General features: G+C 35.5%; 1 protein-coding gene across 2 annotated transcripts; it reads right to left on the reverse strand.

Moving 5' to 3' along the window:
• Positions 1-3056: 3056 nt before the first annotated feature.
• LOC117330551 (leucine-rich repeat-containing protein 74A-like) lies at positions 3057-21896 on the reverse strand. 2 transcript variants are annotated; one of them, XM_033888943.1, is made up of 11 exons: positions 21799-21896; positions 21445-21575; positions 19131-19217; positions 18720-18835; positions 16870-16948; positions 16363-16452; positions 15057-15065; positions 11998-12102; positions 11690-11848; positions 9584-9645; positions 3057-8784 (listed from the first exon to the last, which is right to left on the reverse strand). In XM_033888943.1, exons 1-11 carry the CDS (start codon positions 21839-21841, stop codon positions 8649-8651), a joined length of 1017 nt encoding a protein of 338 aa, XP_033744834.1. In that variant the 5' UTR covers positions 21842-21896; the 3' UTR covers positions 3057-8648. The 2 variants fall into 2 exon arrangements, with proteins under 2 accessions (XP_033744834.1, XP_033744835.1); XM_033888944.1 differs by lacking the exon at positions 15057-15065.
• Between the last annotated feature and the right edge of the window lie 1520 nt (positions 21897-23416).

A 23416-nucleotide genomic window follows, 5' to 3' on the forward strand; every position in this document is an offset into this window, starting at 1 on the left:
TCAATAGTTTCTATCACCACAATCTACTCAGAAACGATGACAAATAAAATCAACTCTTTATTTCATTTTTATTTGAATTTGATATTTATTTAATCAAATTATATATATCTTTTTCAAATGATCTTAAAACAGATAATTTTTTGGTGTTATAGTGAAACATCATAAACACATCCTAAATCTATAACAATAGCTTAAATAAATATCTTTTACAACTACTATGATTCCTAAGTATATCAATATTGATCATCCTTTGAAAGTTCGTTTGTCTTTTTATTAATACCAGGACAAAGTTTCTGAAATAACGTGTGTGGTTTGTGAATCGAAGCTTCAGAATGATAATATTTTGTTTGAATTTGATCCGGTATATTTATTATTTGAGTATATGTCACCCTAATCCTCCCCCAAGTTCGATCTCTGTGGCGTAAAGTACCAACACTGACAGGTGATGTATCGTCATCATCGTCCAATGAGCCATGGCGGCCAGTAGGAACGGACAGTACTCTGTCTTCTATACTGTACATATGTACATGTTTGTCTGACACAAGTACTGCTAGTATTATACAGGATAGTCGTTATACAGAATTATATAAAACAATGACAGTGTGATCTCGGGATGGTATATCGGTTATACAAAGTTATACAAAGTAAAGTTATACAAAGTTATACAAAGTTATACAATTTATACAAAAACAATGACAGTGTTAACTCGAGATGGTATATCGGTTATACAAAGTTATACAAAGTTATACAATTTTATACAAAAACAATGACAGTGTTAACTCGAGATGGTATATCGGTTATACAAAATTATACAAAGTTATACAATTTTATACAAAAACAATGACAGTGTTAACTCGAGACGGTATATCGGTTATACAAAGTTATACAAAGTTATACAAAATTATACAATTTATACAAAAACGATGACTGTGTGAACTCGGGATGGTATATCGGTTATACAAAGTTATACAAAATTATACAATTTTATACAAAAACGATGACGGTGTGATCTCGGGATGGTATATCGGTTATATACAAAGTTAAAGAAAGTTAAACAATGTTGATATCGTCCGCATAAGTTTGGGACGATAAAGAAATTACAGGCTTCAAAGACACGAATTATACATTACAAAATTACAATGTGTTCAACTATGTTATTTTGATATAGAGGTTCTAGAATATAAGGCCTTTTTTGAATATTGATTATTTTGTGTGGGAGATGACACAAAATCAGACTTTGTTGGTTATTTTGAATCCGAGATGATGCAACGTGAGTCTTTGATGATAATCAACATTTCTTTGTCATCATTATACAGTTAACCTATGTTCAAAATTACCATTTTTGAGTTTTGAGACGAGGGAATAGTAATAAAAACAAGGTAAGACTGTTATAAGATACCATTATTTTGAGTCTGAGAGGAGATAGAGATTATCTTGAGAGGAAACATTTTGAGTGTGAGACGAGAGATGAAACGTTAATTATTTTGAGTTTGAGACCAGATAGAGGTTTCTTGATACATCGTCCGACTCTGAGAGGAGAGAGGAAACATATTTGGAGTGTGAGACGAGAGAGGAAGCATTATTTTGAGTCGGAGGTTTTAGTTCGAGTGCGTAAGGCGCGCTAGAATGGAGAGGGACACTTTCGGCAATTTTTGCTTTTTCTCTATTGACGATATACTAATTTATCTGAAACTGAACATTCTGCAGTTCTTTAAAATATTTAGCTAGCTTTTTAATCTCCGTGGAAAAGAATGACAGCTTGTGCGACACGGATTTTCCCGTCACAGTTCGCGTCTCATCACAAACCTTATAATATTATTTAATAAGTGATTCCTACTATGAATTAATTTACATGGATTTGCATGATTCGTATGAGGTGATTTTGAATCTTATCTCTCTAGACACGACCTCGGTTTTGGCCTTTAGTTGAGAGTAAATCCCCGTGAGAAAGTTATGAGCCCAAACAAACTAATGTCTATAAATTCTGTACCAGTTGCACTTAGACAACGTTTAGCTTTGAAGTTGGCGACGAGGACGCGTTTACCTATAGCTATGCGTTCAACTGCATACTATATTATGCATACTTTATTCTTTGTGGTATTTTCATTTGAAAAAAAAAAACCAGGATGGGATATTATAGGTAATTGGCTCATTATATGTTTGTTAGGCTACGTACCTAAATAGACTGTAATCTCATATAGCTACAGTTATATTGATTTAATCTCCTACCTGTACCGGTCTATAGCCTTCGGTCCTGTTAAGCTTCTCATTAATTAGTTGACATGTACCCGCCCACCCCGTTTCAATTTTCTATTTTACACCGAAATCGAATCCTTGGGGGCTTCTGGTGACACCAACATAAGAATCAATCAGTCTCGGGCGATCACGCACCTTATTGTTTCCGTGTGAAACAAAACCTGTTATGATAACCCATTTCCTCGTTATCATTTTTTTTCTCCGAATCTAAGATGTTTACGAAATTGAGAAGGTTACAAAAATGTGTAGCCTAGAAACTGAACTGTTAAATCTATAGAACAGACCGCAATACTTGATCCCAATTCGTAAATTGAAACATTCGCTCAAATAATAGCGGAGCTACCTTTTTAATCATGCAATGTAGTCTTTCACAATCCCATTTTTAAATCTTGCACTCAAATCTTTTAAAATCCTATGAAAGCAGCAGGTATATCAAAATCTTCGTCATAGCAGTTTCACCAATACGCATAGCTGAGGTGGAAAGTGATAAATTATAGTAATTCATCATGACTGCATCAGAGGACAGTTACTTGTAGGGCCTTGCAGCAAAGTTAAAAATTAATCAATTTATTATTCAATTAGCTAGATGCTCATCAAACCTTTTTGTTAAACTTTTTTTTAATTGTCACAACGAAAAAGTGTAGTTTTATTACAATGATAAAGCAAATAGTTTTACAATGACACCTTTATTTTTACAGATTCCTGTCCTCATCAGGGTTGTTAATCTACCAAATCCGTGAAGACTGATGCCCTGGGTTCTAGGTGTGTCTATTGTAGAGTCATAAAAACACTTTATGGAATTCTTTAAAATATTTTAATTCGCTCAACATATCTGCAATATTTATGTTAGGTCCAAAGTCTACAACCATTTAATATTATAGTCAACATGACCCTATACCTTGAAAGTTGACATACAAACAGGGGATATTGATGAGTCTCATAATGAGTCTCATAATGAGTCTCATACCATACATCCCTGTAATAACAGATTTTATAGTAAGGAACAGTTCTCCATTCCATTGTTTACTTACTCACTTTTCCAACAATACTTAAGGAGGTATCCCACCAAAAGTGACTATCTCAAAAGAGTTCCACACAAAAACGTTAAATAACATGTTTTTTGTACAGGTTCTTTTTGGAGGTCGAACTGATGAAAACAACTTGTATATGTATATTTTAGGTAACAAAAATTTTGTCCTAAAACGATGTCCAGGAGGTCCCTAAATTGATGCATGAAAATGAAACTGTCAGACAGCTTTACTTTATCCCAAATCAGTGCTTGAAATCATTCTAATAAATACTTGATAATTACTTACATGTATAATGCTTTGATCATTTTGTGTTTGTAATACTTTTAAAGGAAATAGCAAAATGTTGTTTACACTTTTGAATAAAATATTGTGAAAATTATTCAAAATATTCTCCAATATAGGAAGCAAGGGAATTAAGTCTAGTACTATCTATGACAAGTCACTGTATAATACCCTTTTAACCAATCATTTCTTAGATATGGAATGTAAAAAAGAATGGGCAATATTTTCCAACAAACATGTTTTCAAAAATATCCAAATTTGATCATAATGGCAGAAAAAAAATCATATTTGAATCACCAAATAATTTTGATTTTCTCTAGCCTTCAAGGATGTTATACATACAATATGGTTAGACATTGAGTGACTGTGTTTCTCTTCTTTTGACACTTTTTTAAAACATTACACCAGGTACTATTGTTGAAAGGCAAAATCACCTCCATGTGGTCAAATTAAGTCTTAAAAAAACAGAATAAGTAAAAACAAGCATGCTGGGTATAGCTAAAGCAATACAAGTCCCCTACCTGACTCCGCTATAAACAGTGACCTTGACCTTGACCTAAAAACACTGAAACTCGATTTTGATCGGAAGCTACTCATACTGAAGTTAGTTACCAACTTTCACTAACAAACCTTGAAGCATGGCTGAGAAAAGTGCAGAAAACTGAGTGGACAGGCTGACGGACAGACACAGCCGGACACATGGACAGACGGAAGGGGAGGAAACCTATAGTCCCCTTGGTCTCACCGGTAGGGGACTTATAATGTAATTATACCTCTTAATCTAGAACACACACTGTGTTAAAAAACAAACTCCATTTCTGTGAAACTATTTCACTGACTAGCCACTCAATGCCATACAAACTTTGCTAAAACACATCGATTATTATGAGGTATATAGTGTCTTCTTTGATAACAGCCAAACAACTTTCCAGTAACCACAACATTTCAAACGATAAATATAACAAACACTGTCAGTAAAGTAAAAATGTTTGAAACACCTACATTGTATTATGCTGATAGGTTTAATTTTACAGTATACTGTGGGGATAGAGAATATTTAAATTTGTTTTACAAATGTGATATGTTGGTAAAATGCCTTTTATATCAGAAAGAATTAGTAAAGACACTTCCTTTTATTACATATATGTACTACGAAATGCTGTCAAGGTTCTGAAAAGTCTAAAAAAAAGTTTTTTTTTCTGTGCTTAAAAAAAATAAAAGTACCATACGTAAAATGTTTGTATTTGTCTACTGACTGATATTGGTAAGTAAATTAGAGAAAAATTCTGATTATTTTGACAAATGGTGAATAATGCAACAAAAATATGTAACTAACAATGAAATTATGATCATATCATTATGACAAAGGGATCTACCAAACAAAATAGTATAACATGTGATGGAAACATTGGTTTAAAGCAAAGCACTCAATTTAAATGGGAAAATACACATGTTTTTGGAATTCATGGAAAGAATGGAGAAATGAAACTACATGTATTTGAATTTAGCTTACCATTGTACCAGTAAATAAAATAAATAATTAAATATATATTAATTAAATACTTATATTTCTTCTATAAAAATTAATAATTGGATAATTATATTGTTTATCTGATATAATGGATAAGCAATTAAACAATCACATGTTTATCTAAGCATATAAAGTAAATAATTAAATAGTCACATAATTAAAAAGATATATGAATAATTATTCATTAAAAAACAATATCTGTAATATGCTTTTGCAAGAAATCCCTTAAACATGTAAATGAAGTTCAAAAATAAATATTCAAAAATGGTGTACAATAAAATGCACACAATGTAAAATAGAAAACAGGCGGTTGGAGGCTCAGCGTCCCTGTAAGGAATTCAGTTCCGTAGTGTCGGTAGGGAACCATAGGATGGATACCTTAATGGTATTGAACAGCACTCATCAGGGAAGCAGAGTGCTCATCATCTTTATTTTCAATGTAAAATTAAGTTTCAACAAGGTTAACACTCCCAATGAAAATAATAGAATATATGGGACATAGCAGCTATTGTGATATACAACTTGTATACTTAAAAATACATGTATCCATGTATGATTGTATGGGGATTTATACATAACAATATCAACAAAAGGTAAATACATGTGCACAAAATGTAAATATAAAAAAAAAATGATCGGACACTAAAAATGCGTATTATTTGTAATTGTAGCTAGCTTAAAGCTGAAAGTCTTTCCTCAATGAATTTCATTGATAGAAAAGAAAAAGAAAAAAAAACAGAACAGGAAATGAGTATCAATACACACAGAGGCACTATAATAAAAGATATAGGTATAACTCATTTATGACAGAGTCTAAAATTGGAAACAATCATTAAAGGTAAATGAGTAATATTTATAATTAAGTGATGAGATTCCATGTGACATTTTGGTAAGATTTATTTTCTGGCATAAATAAAAATCCATTATATATTTTTTCCAACTTTCTACCAGACGTTTTCGAGAAAAAAAAACCCAACAAACATCATCCTTTCCTTACAGTATGTACTATTTGTAAATCACCTCACTGAAAGAGTTATCTCCCTTCCTAACAATATCTTGTAGTTTTCAGAAAAGTAAACAGGTACGAAGGGAAACAACTCCATACGTTTGAAGATATAACTTTCCCATACATTATTATTATTAGAATCATTTCACTTTGCTATATGCTAGCGGTATATGATATACCAAGTGGGCGACACCACAAAAGTTCTCATTTACCTAGTGAATAGGTCTCTTGTTCTATGTATTTCATCAATTTTGATATAACTCTCATTATCTCAGTGAGTATATATACTTTGAGATTAAATGATGCTGTATAATTTTAATGGGTGTTGGTTAATTAAGCCAAGATTTACATTCACAGCTCATCAATATATAGATTTTGAATAAGTTACATTTGACATCATTAACTTTGATGAGAGTGGTCATAACACTGCTACTGTTGTCATTAATTACACTACATATCTCAATGTTTTTGAGTTAATTGTCAGGAGTCATTTAATCAAATACAACGCAAAAACACAATTTTAGTAAATTGACATTGATTATCAAACAACTGAAGGAAAATGAAGGAAATATTAACAAAAAAAAAAGACGTTTGAAAAATTGGAAGGGGACGAAACTCCAAGATTGAAATGCAATTCAGCCTTAACCATATTTGGCTACAGGAGTACAGCCATCAGGGAGATTTCTGATACATTGTAGGATGCCTTGAGAAAAAAATAAAATAAAAATAGATAAACAAGCATCTCAAAAACATCAACAAAATATTTTCTGCACAAACAACTTTCGAAATCAGAAATTAAGGCATAACTCTCCAACTGGTGTTAATGAAACCATAACTATTCTTCACGGTAAATAAACAAAACAAAACTAAAATATCAACAAAGAATCATTGAATTGAGGCAAATCATTTTTAACACTGATTATCAAACAAATGGAAGACATCCACAAAACCAACCAAATACATAAACAACTTTGGGAAGGGACATTACTCTTGCAATAAACATGAACAGCATTGAGTAGAAGTAGTTATCATATGTTTTAAACAGTTTAGTATAATGGTTCTGTACTAATACATTATCAACATAACTGGAACAAGAATCAATTCTAAGATAAATTTCAAATGATATAACTTCAATAAATGATAAAACTGCAATGAGATGTTACAATAGCTGCTGATATCTATATTATAAATATAATTTCTTTCACAATTTGATACTAAGCCTGGTTAAGGCTGAAGATTATAAATAACAACAATGAAATTTGTCAAGCATTTCTATTTAAACATGCCCATTTTTTAGATTCTATTATCACAGTTAAGGTCGGCAATCAGTAAACAGATTGTCTTTATCACAATAAAGATCTGAATTAATATAACACCATGACTTAGTTAGTAACATGTTGTCTGCTGACTAAGTTTTACCACCAAGACATGTTGTCAGGTGACTTAGTTATGCCACCAAGACATGTTGTCAGGTGACTAAGATAGGCCACCAAGACATGTTGTCAGGTGACTAAGATAGGCCACCAAGACATGTTGTCAGGTGACTAAGATAGGCCACCAAGACATGTTGTCAGGTGACTTAGTTATGCCACCAAGACATGTTGTCAGGTGACTTAGATAGGCCACCAAGACATGTTGTCAGGTGACTTAGTTATGCCACCAAGACATGTTGTTAGGTGACTTAGTTATGCCACCAAGACATGTTGTCAGGTGACTAAGTTAGGCCACCATGACATGTTGTCAGGTGACTTAGTTATGCCACCAAGACATGTTGTCAGGTGACTTAGTTATGCCACCAAGACATGTTGTCAGGTGACTTAGTTATGCCACCAAGACATGTTGTCAGGTGACTTAGTTATGCCACCAAGACATGTTGTCAGGTGACTTAGTTATGCCACCAAGACATGTTGTCAGGTGACTTAGTTATGCCACCAAGACATGTTGTCAGGTGACTAAGATAGGCCACCAAGACATGTTGTCAGGTGACTAAGATAGGCCACCAAGACATGTTGTCAGGTGACTTAGTTAGGCCACCAAGACATGTTGTCAGGTGACTAAGATAGGCCACCAAGACATGTTGTCAGGTGACTTAGTTAGGCCACCAAGACATGTTGTCAGGTGACTTAGTTATGCCACCAAGACATGTTGTCAGGTGACTTAGTTAGGCCACCATGTCATGTTGTTAGGTGACTTAGTTAGGCCACCAAGACATGTTGTCAGGTGACTTAGTTAGGCCACCATGTCATGTTGTCAGGTGACTTAGTTAGGCCACCATGTCATGTTGTTAGGTGACTTAGTTATGCCACCAAGACATGTTGTCAGGTGACTTAGTTATGCCACCAAGACATGTTGTCAGGTGACTTAGATATGCCATCAACACATGTTGTCAGGTGACTGAGTTAAGCCACCAAGACATGTGGTCAGGTGACTAATTGAGGCTGCAGTGACATGTTGTCCAGTGACTTATTTAGGCAATGTGACATTTTTTTGCCAGCTGACTAGGTTAGGCCACTGTGACATGTTATGTTATCGGGTGATCAAGTTAGGCCACTGTGACATGTTGTCCATAGCTGCTGTGGCCACTGCGTGGTCTAGAACTGTAGGTTGTGGCTACTGTGGCATTCACGGAGGGCTTCCTGTTATAGAATTCACCTAATGCTTTCCCACTGAGAATGTCACTATACAAGAGAAAAAAAACCAGGAATTACAAAGTGTAAGTAAACAAAAACAAAGATTGTAAACAAGCAGCATTACATTACTCACTAGAAATAAACAATGCTTCAAACCATGCACAAAACAAGGTATTCATAGTAGTTTACAGGATCTTGATGACATGAATTGCAAGTTTCTAAAAATAGTAACAGTAACCTTTACGACCTTGAAATCAGAATTTGATGCAGATAACAATAAGAGATTTAAAACTACTTCTTTTTGCACTGGACATCGATGACAATCAAGTTAGTTTCTAAAAAGACATTCTGGCTATTGCTATAGCAATACATGCCCCCTATGACCCCTGTTAAAAATAGTAACAGTGACCTTGACCCTAAAACCTTGAAACTCAAACTTGTCTGAAATATCATGGTCCTTTATCATTGTATGAAGTTTCATCAAAATCCCTTGAGGAATGAAGTTTGGCATTATGTATACGTACAAGACAGACAGACAGACAGGAAACATGTTGGCCTCCATGGTTTCACTGGTAGGGGACTAAAAATAGTGATGTTGACCTACATTCGTGACACATGACCTTGATACTACAGTACAAAATCTAGCAATATCTATACCATCATGACAAAAGCAGAGACCAAATGTATATGTCAAGTTTCATAAAACAGTAACAGAGGCCTAGTAAGGTCTTAAAAACTTAATTATCAGCACTTTCTATCACAGAGTGATGTTAACAGGACAACAATAAATCAGGGTTAAGTTTAGGTGGTGTTTTTCCCGATCATCTAACTATCATTGTTAACTCACCCGTATTGTACACTTCCTGTATGTCGTGAGTCAATGTCATCTATCAGCAAGCTCAACTGCTTCTGTAAACAGAAATGAAAATTAACATAAACATATTTCATTTCTTATGTAGTATAAAAATATTGATTACATTTGTAAATCAGAGTCCTGTCTCCCTGAAGTTCACTCAAACTTACATTAGTGAGTCGGAGTCATGCCTCCCTGAAGTTCACTCTAACTTACATTAGTGAGTCAGAGTCCTTCCTCCCTGAAGTTCACTCTAACTTACATTAGTGAGTCGGAGTCCTGCCTCCTTGAAGTTCACTCTAACTTACATTAGTGAGTTGGAGTCATGCCTCCCTGAAGTTCACTCTAACTTACATTAGTGAGTCAGAGTCCTGCCTCCCTGAAGTTCACTCTAACTTACATTAGTGAGTCGGAGTCCTGCCTCTCTGAAGTTCACTAACTTACACTAGTGAGTTGGAGTCCTGCCTCCCTGAAGTTCACTCAAACTTACATTAGTGAGTCAGAGTCCTGCCTCCCTGAAGTTCACTCTAACTTACATTAGTGAGTCGGAGTCCTGCCTCCCTGAAGTTCACTATAACTTACATTAGTGAGTCGGAGTCCTGCCTCCCTGAAGTTCACTCTAACTTACATTAGTGAGTCAGAGTCACGACTCCCTGAGGTTCACTCTAACTTACATTAGTGAGTCGGAGTCCTGTCTCCCTGAAGTTCACTCTAACTTACATTAGTGAGTCGGAGTCCTGCCTCCCTGAAGTTCACTATAACTTACATTAGTGAGTTGGAGTCCTGCCTCCCTGAAGTTCACACTAGCTTACATAAGTGAGACAGAGTCCCGACTCCCTGAAGTTCACTCTAACTTACATTAGTGAGACAGAGTCCTGACTCCCTGAAGTTCACTCTAACTTACATTAGTGAGTCGGAGTCCTGCCTCCCTGAAGTTCACTCTAACTTACATTAGTGAAACAGAGTCCTGCCTCCCTGAAGTTCACTCTAACTTACATTAGTGAGTCAGAGTCCTGCCTCCCTGAAGTTCACTCTAACTTACATTAGTGAAACAGAGTCCTGACTCCCTGAAGTTCACTCTAACTTACATTAGTGAGGCGGTGTCCTGCCTCCCTGAAGTTCCCACTAACTTACATTAGTGAGTTGGAGTCCTGTCTCCCTGAAGTTCACTCTAACTTACATTAGTGAGTCGGTGTCCTGCCTCCCTGAAGTTCCCACTAACTTACATTAGTGAGTTGGAGTCCTGCCTCCCTGAAGTTCACTCTAACTTACATTAGTGACTTTGAGTCCTGACTCCCTGAGGTTCACTCTAACTTACATTAGTGAGTCAGAGTCCTGCCTCCCTGAAGTTCACTCTAACTTACATTAGTGAGTTGGAGTCCTGCCTCCCTGAAGTTCACTCTAACTTACATTAGTGAGTCGGAGTACTGCCTCCCTGAAGTTCACTCTAACTTACATTAGTGAGGCGGTGTCCTGCCTCCCTGAAGTTCACTCTAACTTACATTAGTGAGTTGGAGTCCCGACTCCCTGAAGTTCACACTAGCTTACATTAGTGAGACAGAGTCCCGACTCCCTGAAGTTCACTCTAACTTACATTAGTGAGACAGAGTCCTGACTCCCTGAAGTTCACTCTAACTTACATTAGTGAGTCGGAGTCCTGCCTCCCTGAAGTTCACTCTAACTTACATTAGTGAGTCGGAGTCCTGACTCCCTGAAGTTCACTCTAACTTACATTAGTGAGGCGGTGTCCTGCCTCCCTGAAGTTCCCACTAACTTACATTAGTGAGTCGGAGTCCTGACTCCCTGAAGTTCACTCTAACTTACATTAGTGAGGCGGTGTCCTGCCTCCCTGAAGTTCCCACTAACTTACATTAGTGAGTTGGAGTCCTGTCTCCCTGAAGTTCACTCTAACTTACATTAGTGAAACAGAGTCCTGCCTCCCTGAAGTTCACTCTAACTTACATTAGTGACTTTGAGTCCTGACTCCCTGAGGTTCACTCTAACTTACATTAGTGAGTCAGAGTCCTGCCTCCCTGAAGTTCACTCTAACTTACATTAGTGAGTTGGAGTCCTGCCTCCCTGAAGTTCACTCTAACTTACATTAGTGAGTCGGAGTCCTGCCTCCCTGAAGGCGACCTTGAGTTCGTCTGTAGATAGAATTCCACTCTTGTCCTTGTCCTGTAGATTGCATGCTTCGGTGAGCTGTGACCGGTGCTCCCGAAGAAACCGTGACAGGACACGCAGGACACTTTCCTGGGACTTCAAAAACACAATTTAAAGCATATGAAACATTTCAATACAATGACAGTAATATGGATTTATTTTTGTAAGAATGTGTCTAAAAAATATAGATATGATGACAATCATATGATGGAACATATCTCAAGAAAGTATCAGATACAACTTACGGAGTATCTCTGATATCCTCCCATTCCACCATGGAGGATGCTGATATCCCTGGATTCTTCTATCTCCTTGATCTTCTTGTAGTTGGCAGGGTTCACATTCATCTCCTGAAATTTAAAACAACTTATATCAGTCATGTTTTACTAGATTACAATAAAACACTTAGATAAACCTGAATCATGTATTTCTTCATCTACTGAAACGTTTTACCTTATATCCTAAAAACATAAAAAAAAAAAAATCTCTTTATATCAATATCATAATAAAGAGTCTATATAGATTGATGCCCAGGCCCAAACTCTGAGCAGTAGTATTCAATTAAGTCTGAGCAAATACTTTCATGTCATTTAGGGGAGAATATATTATACAGTGAAACCTGCCTTTACCGACCACTGATTATAATGACATCCTGTACAATCTGACCATATCCATCTGAATGGTGACATGCTCCACTGTTATTTCCGACTTTATCAGCACACTGACTCAGTCCCACAGCATGTCAGTAAAGTCAGGTTTCACTGTAGATCAAAATTATTGATAAAAACTTACTTAGATAAAAAAAAAAGCAAAAGTCTTGTACTTTAACACATACTCAAAATATGAAACTTTTGAATGTGAACAAACAGAGTAATTGAATTTCTCAAATAACTGATGAAAACTATTGCAAATGAGTAGAAAATACCAAATAAATGTCAATTTTTTATTGAGTATTGAGCAACTAGATTCAATGAATCATGCATTTGACTATGTTTGGTTATAACAAGACTACCAGCCATTAGACTAAAAATTGATTTACCCTTTCACTAAACTAATTACTAAAGTGCTTCAGACAACCCAATATGATCTACAATGCAAGGCCGGACTCCATTTTAATGTACAGTATTCCATTGTGTCCTGGAGATAATAGTATTCCACTTTAACTTATTCTGTAATGTCAACAGTAATATTAGGATCTGTTAAAACAACACTCACACAAACCTCATCAATCTGTTAGATTCCAAACAAAAAGGTCAAGCAACATTCAGTTTTAAATATTATTTTATGCTTTCATGTCAATTGTAACCAGCATCAAGCTATTTAACAAAACATGTACAGTTAATATTATATATCGTATACATCTCATTAGCGACCCATTGATATAGAATTTAAGGGCTGGTGTGGTACTTTCTAAGTTTTATGCTATGTTTACCAACATATTCCTAATATGAACGCCCCTATCCCTTTTCTGGTTCAATGGACCTATCATTTCCCCCTACTTTATATACTTAGCCGTGAAAAATATATGATGGCAATTTTTCTCAAGATTCTCAACTATTTTGATTTCCTTAGATTACAAAGCTGCCAGGGCGCTTAATGGTAGACATATGTTATTAACTTAAAACAACAATCCAGGTGTGTTACTAATTAAGGTGGACTATGTATTACCTTTAATACAAGGATCCAGGTGTGTTACTAATTAAGGTGTACCATGTATTACCTTTAATACAAGGATCCAGGTGTGTTACTAATTAAGGTGTACCATGTAATACCTTTAATACAAGGATCCAGGTGTGTTACTAATTAAGGTGGACTATGTACCATGTATTACCTTTAATACAAGGATACAGGTGTGTTACTAATTAAGGTGTACCATGTATTACCTTTAATAAAAGGATCCAGGTGTGTTACTAATTAAGGTGGACTATGTATCATGTATTACCTTTAATACAAGGATCCAGGTGTGTTACTAATTAAGGTGTACCATGTAATACCTTTAATACAATGATCCAGGTGTGTTACTAATTAAGGTGGACTATGTTCTATGTATTACCTTTAATACAAGGATCCAGGTGTGTTACTAATTAAGGTGTACCATGTAATACCTTTAATACAATGATCCAGGTGTGTTACTAATTAAGGTGGACTATGTTCTATGTATTACCTTTAATACAAGGATCCAGGTGTGTTACTAATTAAGGTGTACCATGTAATACCTTTAATACAAGGATCCAGGTGTGTTACTAATTAAGGTGTACCATGTATTACCTTTAATACAAGGATCCAGGTGTGTTACTAATTAAGGTGTACCATGTAATACCTTTAATACAAGGATCCAGGTGTGTTACTAATTAAGGTGTATCATGTATTACCTTTAATACAAGGATCCAGGTGTGTTACTAATTAAGGTGTACCATGTAATACCTTTAATACAAGGATCCAGGTGTGTTACTAATTAAGGTGTATCATGTATTACCTTTAATACAAGGATCCAGGTGTGTTACTAATTAAGGTGGACTATGTATCATGTATTACCTTTAATACAAGGATCCAGGTGTTTTACTAATTAAGGTGGAATATGTACCATGTATTACCTTTAATACAAGGATCCAGGTGTGTTACTAATTAAGGTGTACTATATACCATGTATTACCTTTAATGCAAGGATCCAGGTGTGTTACTAATTAAGGTGGACTAAGTATCATGTATTACCTTTAATACAAGGATCCAGGTATGTTACTTATTTAGGTGGACAATGTATCATGTATTACCTTTAGCTTATGATTAACATCATGCACATGCACACAAATCATGCAAAAAAAAAACAAATAAAATACACAAAAAAAAACAACTTTGAAAAATCAAACCAAGATTAATTCATTAATTTCAAATTTTCACTCTTTCTTCTATGTCATGCATGTATAAAAAAAATCTAGTTTTTATATTAAGTTTCCAGTTGATTTTTTTTTTATTATACCATTTTGACGATTTTTCTTGCAAAAATATCTTATCAATGTTAATATATATCAAATCATTTCTATCTTTATCATTTATTTCCAACCTTCAAAATACTGCTAGGTACCTGGTATCCTTATCATAACTTTTTTTGTCACAAGATTCAAGTTAATATTTTAACTATTATAATCTATCAGAAAGATTGACAAAAAGACCCAAAGATTAGATGTTATCATACACTGTACTAATAACAATCAAAACACGAGTACATATCAATTAAAATGTCCATGCAACATCCCCAAACACTACACTCTGTGAAGCCATTGTGACCATCACACAGGAAACTTACCCCACAGTTCTGCAACATTGATGACAACAGTAAAATAAAAATGTCATTATCTCTCTCTGATAAAAGAACGTCACATATGGTATTGTGTGATTAAACATTTAACAGGTAGAAATTCCAAAAGAATATTGGAAATAGGAAAAAAGTCTTAAAAAAACAAGAGACCCATGGGCCTAAACAGTCACCTGAGTTCTGAAATACATACCAATAGATTTTGTTTTTAAATTAAGAATTTAACACATTTGACTAGTGTGACCTTGAAGGCAGGTCAAGGTCACTACATTGAACAAATTTTTCAGTCGGTTATCAAAGTATGCAGTTGTTCCAGTATCATGACCCTGGAGCCTTTTGGTTATTGAGAAGTAATTAAAACAATTCAACACATTTGACCTTTGTGGCATGGTCATGGTCATGGTCATTCATATGAACAGATATGGTAGCCCTTCATACCACATGCTTACTGGCCCAATATCATGACTCTGGGCCTCTTACTTTATAAGAATAAAGTTTAAAGGGTTTAAAGATTTTGACATAATTGACCCCTGTGACCTTCAACAGTAGGTCAAGGTCATTCATTTGAACAAATATGATAGCCCTTTCTCCCAGGATGGTACTGGCCCAATATCATTGCTATGGGCCCTTTGGTTACTGAAAAGAAATCATTTAAAGATTTTAATACATTTGAACCCTGTGACCTTGAAGGTAGGACAAGGTCATTGATTTGAACAAACTTTGTAGCCTTTCCTCCAATCCAAGCATGCTACTAGCCCAATATCATGAGCTTAGGCCTCTTACTTAGGGAGAAGAAGTAAAAACAAAGTATTATATCATCACATCATTCTCAATATTAATACCACACATCCCTGTACCACACATCTCGATGCTGTTCTCCTTGTCGGTTATATCAATATAAGTCATTCAGGTTTGAGGACAATGTAAATTTCCTGATCCTCCTAATACAGCGAAGATTTCTTTGATGTAGCAGGTTGAATAGGTAACAAGACAAAACAATAAACCCTCTTTATGTGTCGTTTTTATCAGTCAAGGGGGATAACTCTTCTTTACTTGTATCCAATTAAACCAGCTGGTCTCAACCACACGACATAATTTTGTTTATTAGTTTCTATTTTTGATCTGTATGGCAAGATTGTGTTTGCTTTCATTTTTTAACTTTATTCAAACATTTTTTTAATAATTGGTAACATACATTAAACACAGTGCAAACACTGAGAGGATACATGTTAATCATGTCTGTTTTTTATTAGTTTTTTGTTTTCGTGTTTGAATCACTAGTAGTGATGTATCTTACCTCAAGTGAAATGTAGCGTAAACTTTGCTGTTGTGCTAAGCCCTGTAGAATGAGTTCTATACCGTCGTCTGCCAGAGGATTGAGGTTCAACTGGAAAGGAAAGACAGCTTTATCCTATAGCATGTTACAGACTAGGTGAAAATCTGAGGCAACAAATAATTGTAGTAAATGTTTAGGTTTTTATTTTTATGCCTGGAACACTTTGATAATGTGTCACATAAAAAAGAAAGATATTTTTTCTTAAATTAATTTTCTGTCATAAGTAAGTCTAAAAACACTAAAATTACTGAAAGATAATTACTTTTATTTTCATGATGTTCGCAATATATGCAGGTATTCATATGAAATGCTATCTATGTATTGTAATGCTCATGTGCTGTATTGAAAGTTTTGAAGAAAAAAAAAGAATTAATTTCAGAAAAAAAAAAAATTCAATATCTTTTCATATCTTTTCATTTTTCTTCATTAAAATATCTAAAGCTACCCTACTAGTATGTTTGAACATACCAGCAATGTCTCGAGGCCGAAGTTTTGACTGATCCCCGTACAGAGATGTTTGGCTGCCTCTTTGTTCAGTCGATTGTTGCTGCAAAGTTCAAAGATATTTCTTAAAATGATACATTCTATAAAAGGATTGTTTTCAATCTAAAGAAATGATTCTGGCCATATTCCTTCACTACAAATTACAAAGTAAAAAAACAAGGAAATTTATTTAAAATATGTTATCTTTCCCTATGGAATATTTGAAGCTAAGGAATTTTTCCTTCTTGGTCAGATTTGTTATTATGTAAGAAAGTTCCTAAAGAGTGTTGACGGAATCACATGATGGCTTTTCTTTAAATTCATTATTCAATCTCTATCTATCTTTTTGGTTTTCTTTATTCTTTCATTCCTGGAGCTCTGACAATATATCCTCCTAACCGACACTGTGTGATTTAATCCCACCACGAAAATTTGATGAAGCACCATCCACCATTGTGGTATACAATAACTAAAAGGTTCAGATCCTCCAGCTGTAAATCACACATTTAATTCTCGGCTATGTTTCCCTTTGGTATGCCTTATTGGCCAGGCAATAAGTCCATGCAAATGATATTTTATTGTCCTGTAATAAGCCCACCCCTGACTTAAGTCAGAGGTTATGTGTAATTGTCTCCCTTGGCTTATTCCAGGATAAATACAGAAACTTTTAAACAGTTTAATATCATGAGTCAAGCATCTTTTAAGATTAAAAATTTAAAATTATAGAAAGGATATCTGAGGTCCAGCGTCTTGAGTTTGTGACTCAATAAAGAGCTCAAGCTTACCTGAGATCCAGCACCTTAAGTTTGTGACTCAATAAAGAGCTCAAGCTTACCTGAGATCCAGCACCTTAAGTTTGTGTCTCAATAAAGAGCTCAAGCTTACCTGAGATCCAGCACCTTAATCTTGTGACTCAATAAAGAGCTCAAGCTTATCTGAGATCCAGCACCTTAAGTTTGTGTCTCAATAAAGAGCTCAAGCTTACCTGAGATCCAGCACCTTAAGTTTGTGACTCAATAAAGAGCTCAAGCTTATCTGAGATCCAGCACCTTAAGTTTGTGACTCAATAAAGAGCTCAAGCTTACCTGAGATCTAGCAGCTTAAGTTTGTGACTCAATAAAGAGCTCAAGCTTACCTGAGATCCAGCACCTTAAGTTTGTGACTCAATAAAGAGCTCAAGCTTACCTGAGATCCAGCACCGTAAGTTTGTGTTTCAATAAAGAGCTCAAGCTTACCTGAGATCCAGCACCTTAAGTTTGTGTCTCAATAAAGAGCTCAAGCTTACCTGAGATCCAGCACCTTAAGTTTGTGACTTAATAAAGAGCTCAAGCTTATCTGAGATCCAGCACCTTAAGTTTGTGACTCAATAAAGAGTTCAAGCTTACCTGAGATCTAGCAGCTTAAGTTTGTGACTCAATAAAGAGCTCAAGCTTACCTGAGATCCAGCACCTTAAGTTTGTGACTCAATAAAGAGCTCAAGCTTATCTGAGATCCAGCACCTTAAGTTTGTGACTCAATAAAGAGTTCAAGCTTACCTGAGATCTAGCAGCTTAAGTTTGTGACTCAATAAAGAGCTCAAGCTTACCTGAGATCCAGCACCTTAAGTTTGTGTCTCAATAAAGAGCTCAAGCTTACCTGAGATCCAGCACCTTAAGTTTGTGACTCAATAAAGAGCTCAAGCTTACCTGAGATCCAGCACCTTAAGTTTGTGACTCAATAAAGAGCTCAAGCTTACCTGAGATCCAGCACCTTAAGTTTGTGTCTCAATAAAGAGCTCAAGCTTACCTGAGATCCAGCACCTTAAGTTTGTGACTCAATAAAGAGCTCAAGCTTACCTGAGATCCAGCACCTTAAGCTTGGTGTTCACCCTGATGGCTTGTTGTAGGGCAGAGGCCCCAGCCACCCCAAAACCATTCCAGGCCAGATCTAATACCTCCAAAGTGTTGTTTTTCTGAAGTAATGAACCAATTATATATTTAAAATACTGTTTTTTTTCAAACTTCCAAGTCCTACAAAAGTACTTAAAGACATTTTTTGACTAGCTGATACCTTTAACCTCTCTCTCTGGTAGGCTAACTGTAATTTTGAAACTATGGATTCTAAAAATTTAAGTTAAAGATTGCATAAAAAATTAAGGTTGAAAACAAAGAGTTTCAGTTTCAAACCAATAACAATAGGGAGATTGAATTGGCTGGTACATTTGTACTGAACACCTTAAAGGTTCATATGAGATATGTAATACATACATTTAATGCGTCTGCTACAGCTATGGCTCCTTTTCCTCTTATAGAATTCCAACTGAGGTCAAGGTCATGCAAGCTATCATTTACTGCCTGAAAATAAAAAAAAAAAAAAACATATTAATGGTCAGGGGATACAAAGGTACAAAAAAATACTGGTACATAATAAAACAATGGTGTTCTTGAAATAATGAATTTTGTATACCAGAGTGTTCCCTAATTAAATTAAATAAGAATTAAAACATCAAGACTATACATAGTCACACTAACACAAAAGGCCTCAGATTTAACAGATCATTAAGATATTTAGTTTGTTAATTAGTTATTGGCCACTGTCTACTTGACTTCATCAGATACATGTATTGCTATGTATAATATCAGGGTTCCATTTCAGACTATAGCCAGTGTTCTGTCAGTGTGACGGAGACCGTCTGTTTATTATTAAGATATACATGTACTGGAGCATCCAAAATATTGCAATAAGATTTACCAGATCGCCCCAATATATGTTGTACTAAGATCAACCAGAGCGCCCCCTATACATGTAGTACTAAGATCAACCAGAGCGCCCCCTATACATGTAGTACTAAGATCAACCAGAGCGCTCCCTATACATGTAGTACTAAGATTTACAAGAGCGCCCCCTATACATGTAGAACTAAGATTTACCAGAGCGCCCCCTATACATGTAGTACTAAGATTTACCAGAGCGCCCCCTATACATGTAGAACTAAGATTTACCAGAGCGCCCCCTATACATGTAGTACTAAGATTAACCAGAGCGCCCCCTATACATGTAGTACTAAGATCAACCAGAGCGCCCCCTATACATGTAGTACTAAGATTTACCAGAGCGCCCCCTATACATGTAGTACTAAGATTAACCAGAGAGCCCCCTATACATGTAGTACTAAGATCAACCAGAGCGCCCCCTATACATGTAGTACTAAGATCAACCAGAGCGCCCCCTATACATGTAGTACTAAGATTTACAACAGTACCCCCTAGACATGTAGTACTAAGATTTACAACAGTACCCCCTAGACATGTAGTACTAAGATTTACCAGAGCGCCCCCTATACATGTAGTACTAAGATTTACCAGAGCGCCCCCTATACATGTAGTACTAAGATTTACCAGAGTGCCCCCTATACATGTAGTACTAAGATTTACAACAGTACCCCCTATACATGTAGTACTAAGATGTACCAGAGCGCCCCCTATACATGTAGTACTAAGATTTACCAGAGCGCCCCCTATACATGTAGTACTAAGATTTACAACAGTACCCCCTAGACATGTAGTACTAAGATTTACAACAGTACCCCCTAGACATGTAGTACTAAGATTTATCAGAGCTCCCTCTATCTGTAAAGAACTAAGACTTATCGGAGCTCCTCCTATCTCACATCGGAGCTCCCTCTATCTGCTATTGGAGCTCCTTCTATCTGTAAAGATCTAAGACTTATCGGAGCTCCCTCTATCTGTAAAGAACTAAGATTTACCAGAGCTCCCTCTATCTGTAAAGAACTAAGATTTACCAGAGCTCCCTCTATCTGTAAAGAACTAAGACTTATCAGAGCTCCCTCTATCTGTAAAGAACTAAGACTTATCAGAGCTCCCTCTATCTCCTATTGGAGCTCCCTCTATCTGTAGAGAACTAAGACTTATAAGAGCTCCCTCTATCTCCTATTGGAGCTCCCTCTATCTGTAGAGAACTAAGACTTATAAGAGCTCCCTCTATCTCCTATTGGAGCTCCCTCTATCTGTAAAGAACTAAGACTTATAGGAGCTCAGTCTATCTGTAAAGAACTAAGATTTATTGCAGCTCAGTCTATCTGTAAAGAACTAAGATTTATCGGAGCTCACTCTATCTGTAAAGAACTAAGACTTATCGGAGCTCCCTCTATCTCGAAGCTCCCTCTATCTGTAAAGAACTAGAGCTCCCTCTATCTACATGTATATAGTACTAAGACTTTAGTTACCACAGCTCTACATATCTATACAGTACTCAGATTTACCACAACGCCCTCTATCTACATGTTTGTAGTACTAAAATTTACCAGAGCACCCCATACAGTACTTATAAACTTACCAGAGCGCCCCCTATATAGTACTGAAACTTACCAGAGCACCCCCATACAGTACTGAAACTTACCAGAGCACCCCCATACAGTACTTATAAACTTACCAGAGCGCCCCCTATATAGTACTGAAACTTACCAGAGCACCCCCTATATAGTACTGAAACTTACCAGAGCACCCCCATACAGTACTAATAAACTTACCAGAGCGCCCCCTATATAGTACTGAAACTTACCAGAGCGCCCCCTATATAGACACCTGCCATCTCCCCAAAGTTGTTATTGCTGAAGTCGAGTGAGGTCAGAGATATGTTGCTCTTCAGGGCATCAACGAACAGTAAGGCATCTTTGTCACTGAGCTGGTTTCCTAAGATAAGCAATATATACACTTAAATGTGAAATATTCATTCTAAGGCTTTTCTCTAAGTCACCATTGATCAATATGATTTTCATTTTACCAGAGAAAATTGGTAATTGTAATGTACACCTGAGATGGTTAATATTTACCAGAAAAATTAGTAATTACCTTGATATATTTACCTGAGAAAGATAAGGTAATCTACCTCAGAAAAGTACGGCCATGTACTTACCTGACAGAGATATTGTCTTCAGTGTTGTATTCACCTCCAACATCTCAGCTATAGCCTCGGCACCAGACGATTTGATGAAATTGTTTGAGATGTCCTTGAAACAGAAATATATTGATGCATTATAAGGATATAAGGATATATATGGTAGAATAGACCGCTTCAAAATCTGATACATTGATCATTCTAATAGGGAAAAATTGTCAAAATACAAGATGGCCACCTGTCGGCCATGTTGTTCTCTGATCGGTCCCAAAATGCAATATGCATAACAAGGGACCAAGAGAAACTTATATATAAAATTTGAGAAAAATTCCTTCAGTACTTTTTGAGATCTAGCAGTAAAACAAGAGCTGTTGGAGAACAGCATAGCTCGTCTCGCAAATGTTTGTCAATAAATAATTAAAATATATTAATTGGAATGGTTTCGCAAATTGCATTAATAACATTTATATTGTTTACTTGATCAGATAAGATTATGTTTTGTGAATTCATGCAATTTTCAAAACCATACCAATTTATATATATATAAATTATATATTGACAAACATTTGGGAGACAAGCTATGCTGTTGTAGATTAAATGAAGATATTAAACACAAATGTAATTGCTTTTGGACATATTTCTTCAATTGTTTGACAACATATCCTAATGAGAGTTGTCTCCCTTGAAAAATGTGGACCGGTATAAATTGTCTATTGTGACGTTTTCATATTGTTTTATATTCAGTTTCACCCCAAGAAAGGATAGTGTGCCTCCATAGGGACTCTTTTACCAAATATCAGCACCCTAGTACAATCATAAAGTGATGTGTTAAAAGCTTTCAACATTTGCACAAAAAAATTTTTTAAATGTGTTTTTTCCTCAAAAAAATATTTCAGTTTAACTCAGGAAAGGGATAGTTTAACCCCCACAGGGAACCTAATAGCATATATTACTATGCCTTTCAACACTCACAATATAAACTTAACACAAAGTCCAAAGATTTGAAAAACAAAAACAAAAAAACACAGATTTTAAAAGAAAAAATCCATTTTTTTTTTTAAGTTTTACTCCAGGAAGGGATTGTCTTACTCCATAGGGACTCTATTGCCAAATATCATCACCCTTGTACAATTATATAGTGATGTATTAAAACCTCTTAACACTTGCACCAAAAACTTAACGCAGAAATATTCTAAGTCCAAAAATTTGAAAATTCTGGTTATTTCCCAAAAAAAAATCTTTTAGTTTAACTACGGCAGGGGATAGTTTAACCCAAGAGGGAGTTTATTACCAACTATCAGCACCCTAGTACAATTATAAAGTGATGTATTAATACCTTTCAACACTTGCACCAAAAACTTAACGCAGAAATATTCTAAGTCCAAAAATTTGAAAATTCTGGTTTTTTCCCAAAAAAATCTTTTAGTTTAACTCTGGCAGGGGATAGTTCAACTCAAAAGGGAGTCTATTACCAATTATCAGCACCCTAGTACAATTATGAAGTGCTGTATTAATATCTTTCAACACTTGCACCAAAAACTTAACGCAAAAATTTTCGAAGTCCCAAAATTTTCAAAAATCTGTTTTTTTTCCAAAAATTCTTTTAGTTTAACTCCGGCAGGGGATAGTTTGACCC

Source organism: Pecten maximus, chromosome 7 (assembly GCF_902652985.1).
Source record: "Pecten maximus chromosome 7, xPecMax1.1, whole genome shotgun sequence".
Taxonomy (NCBI): domain Eukaryota; kingdom Metazoa; phylum Mollusca; class Bivalvia; order Pectinida; family Pectinidae; genus Pecten; species Pecten maximus.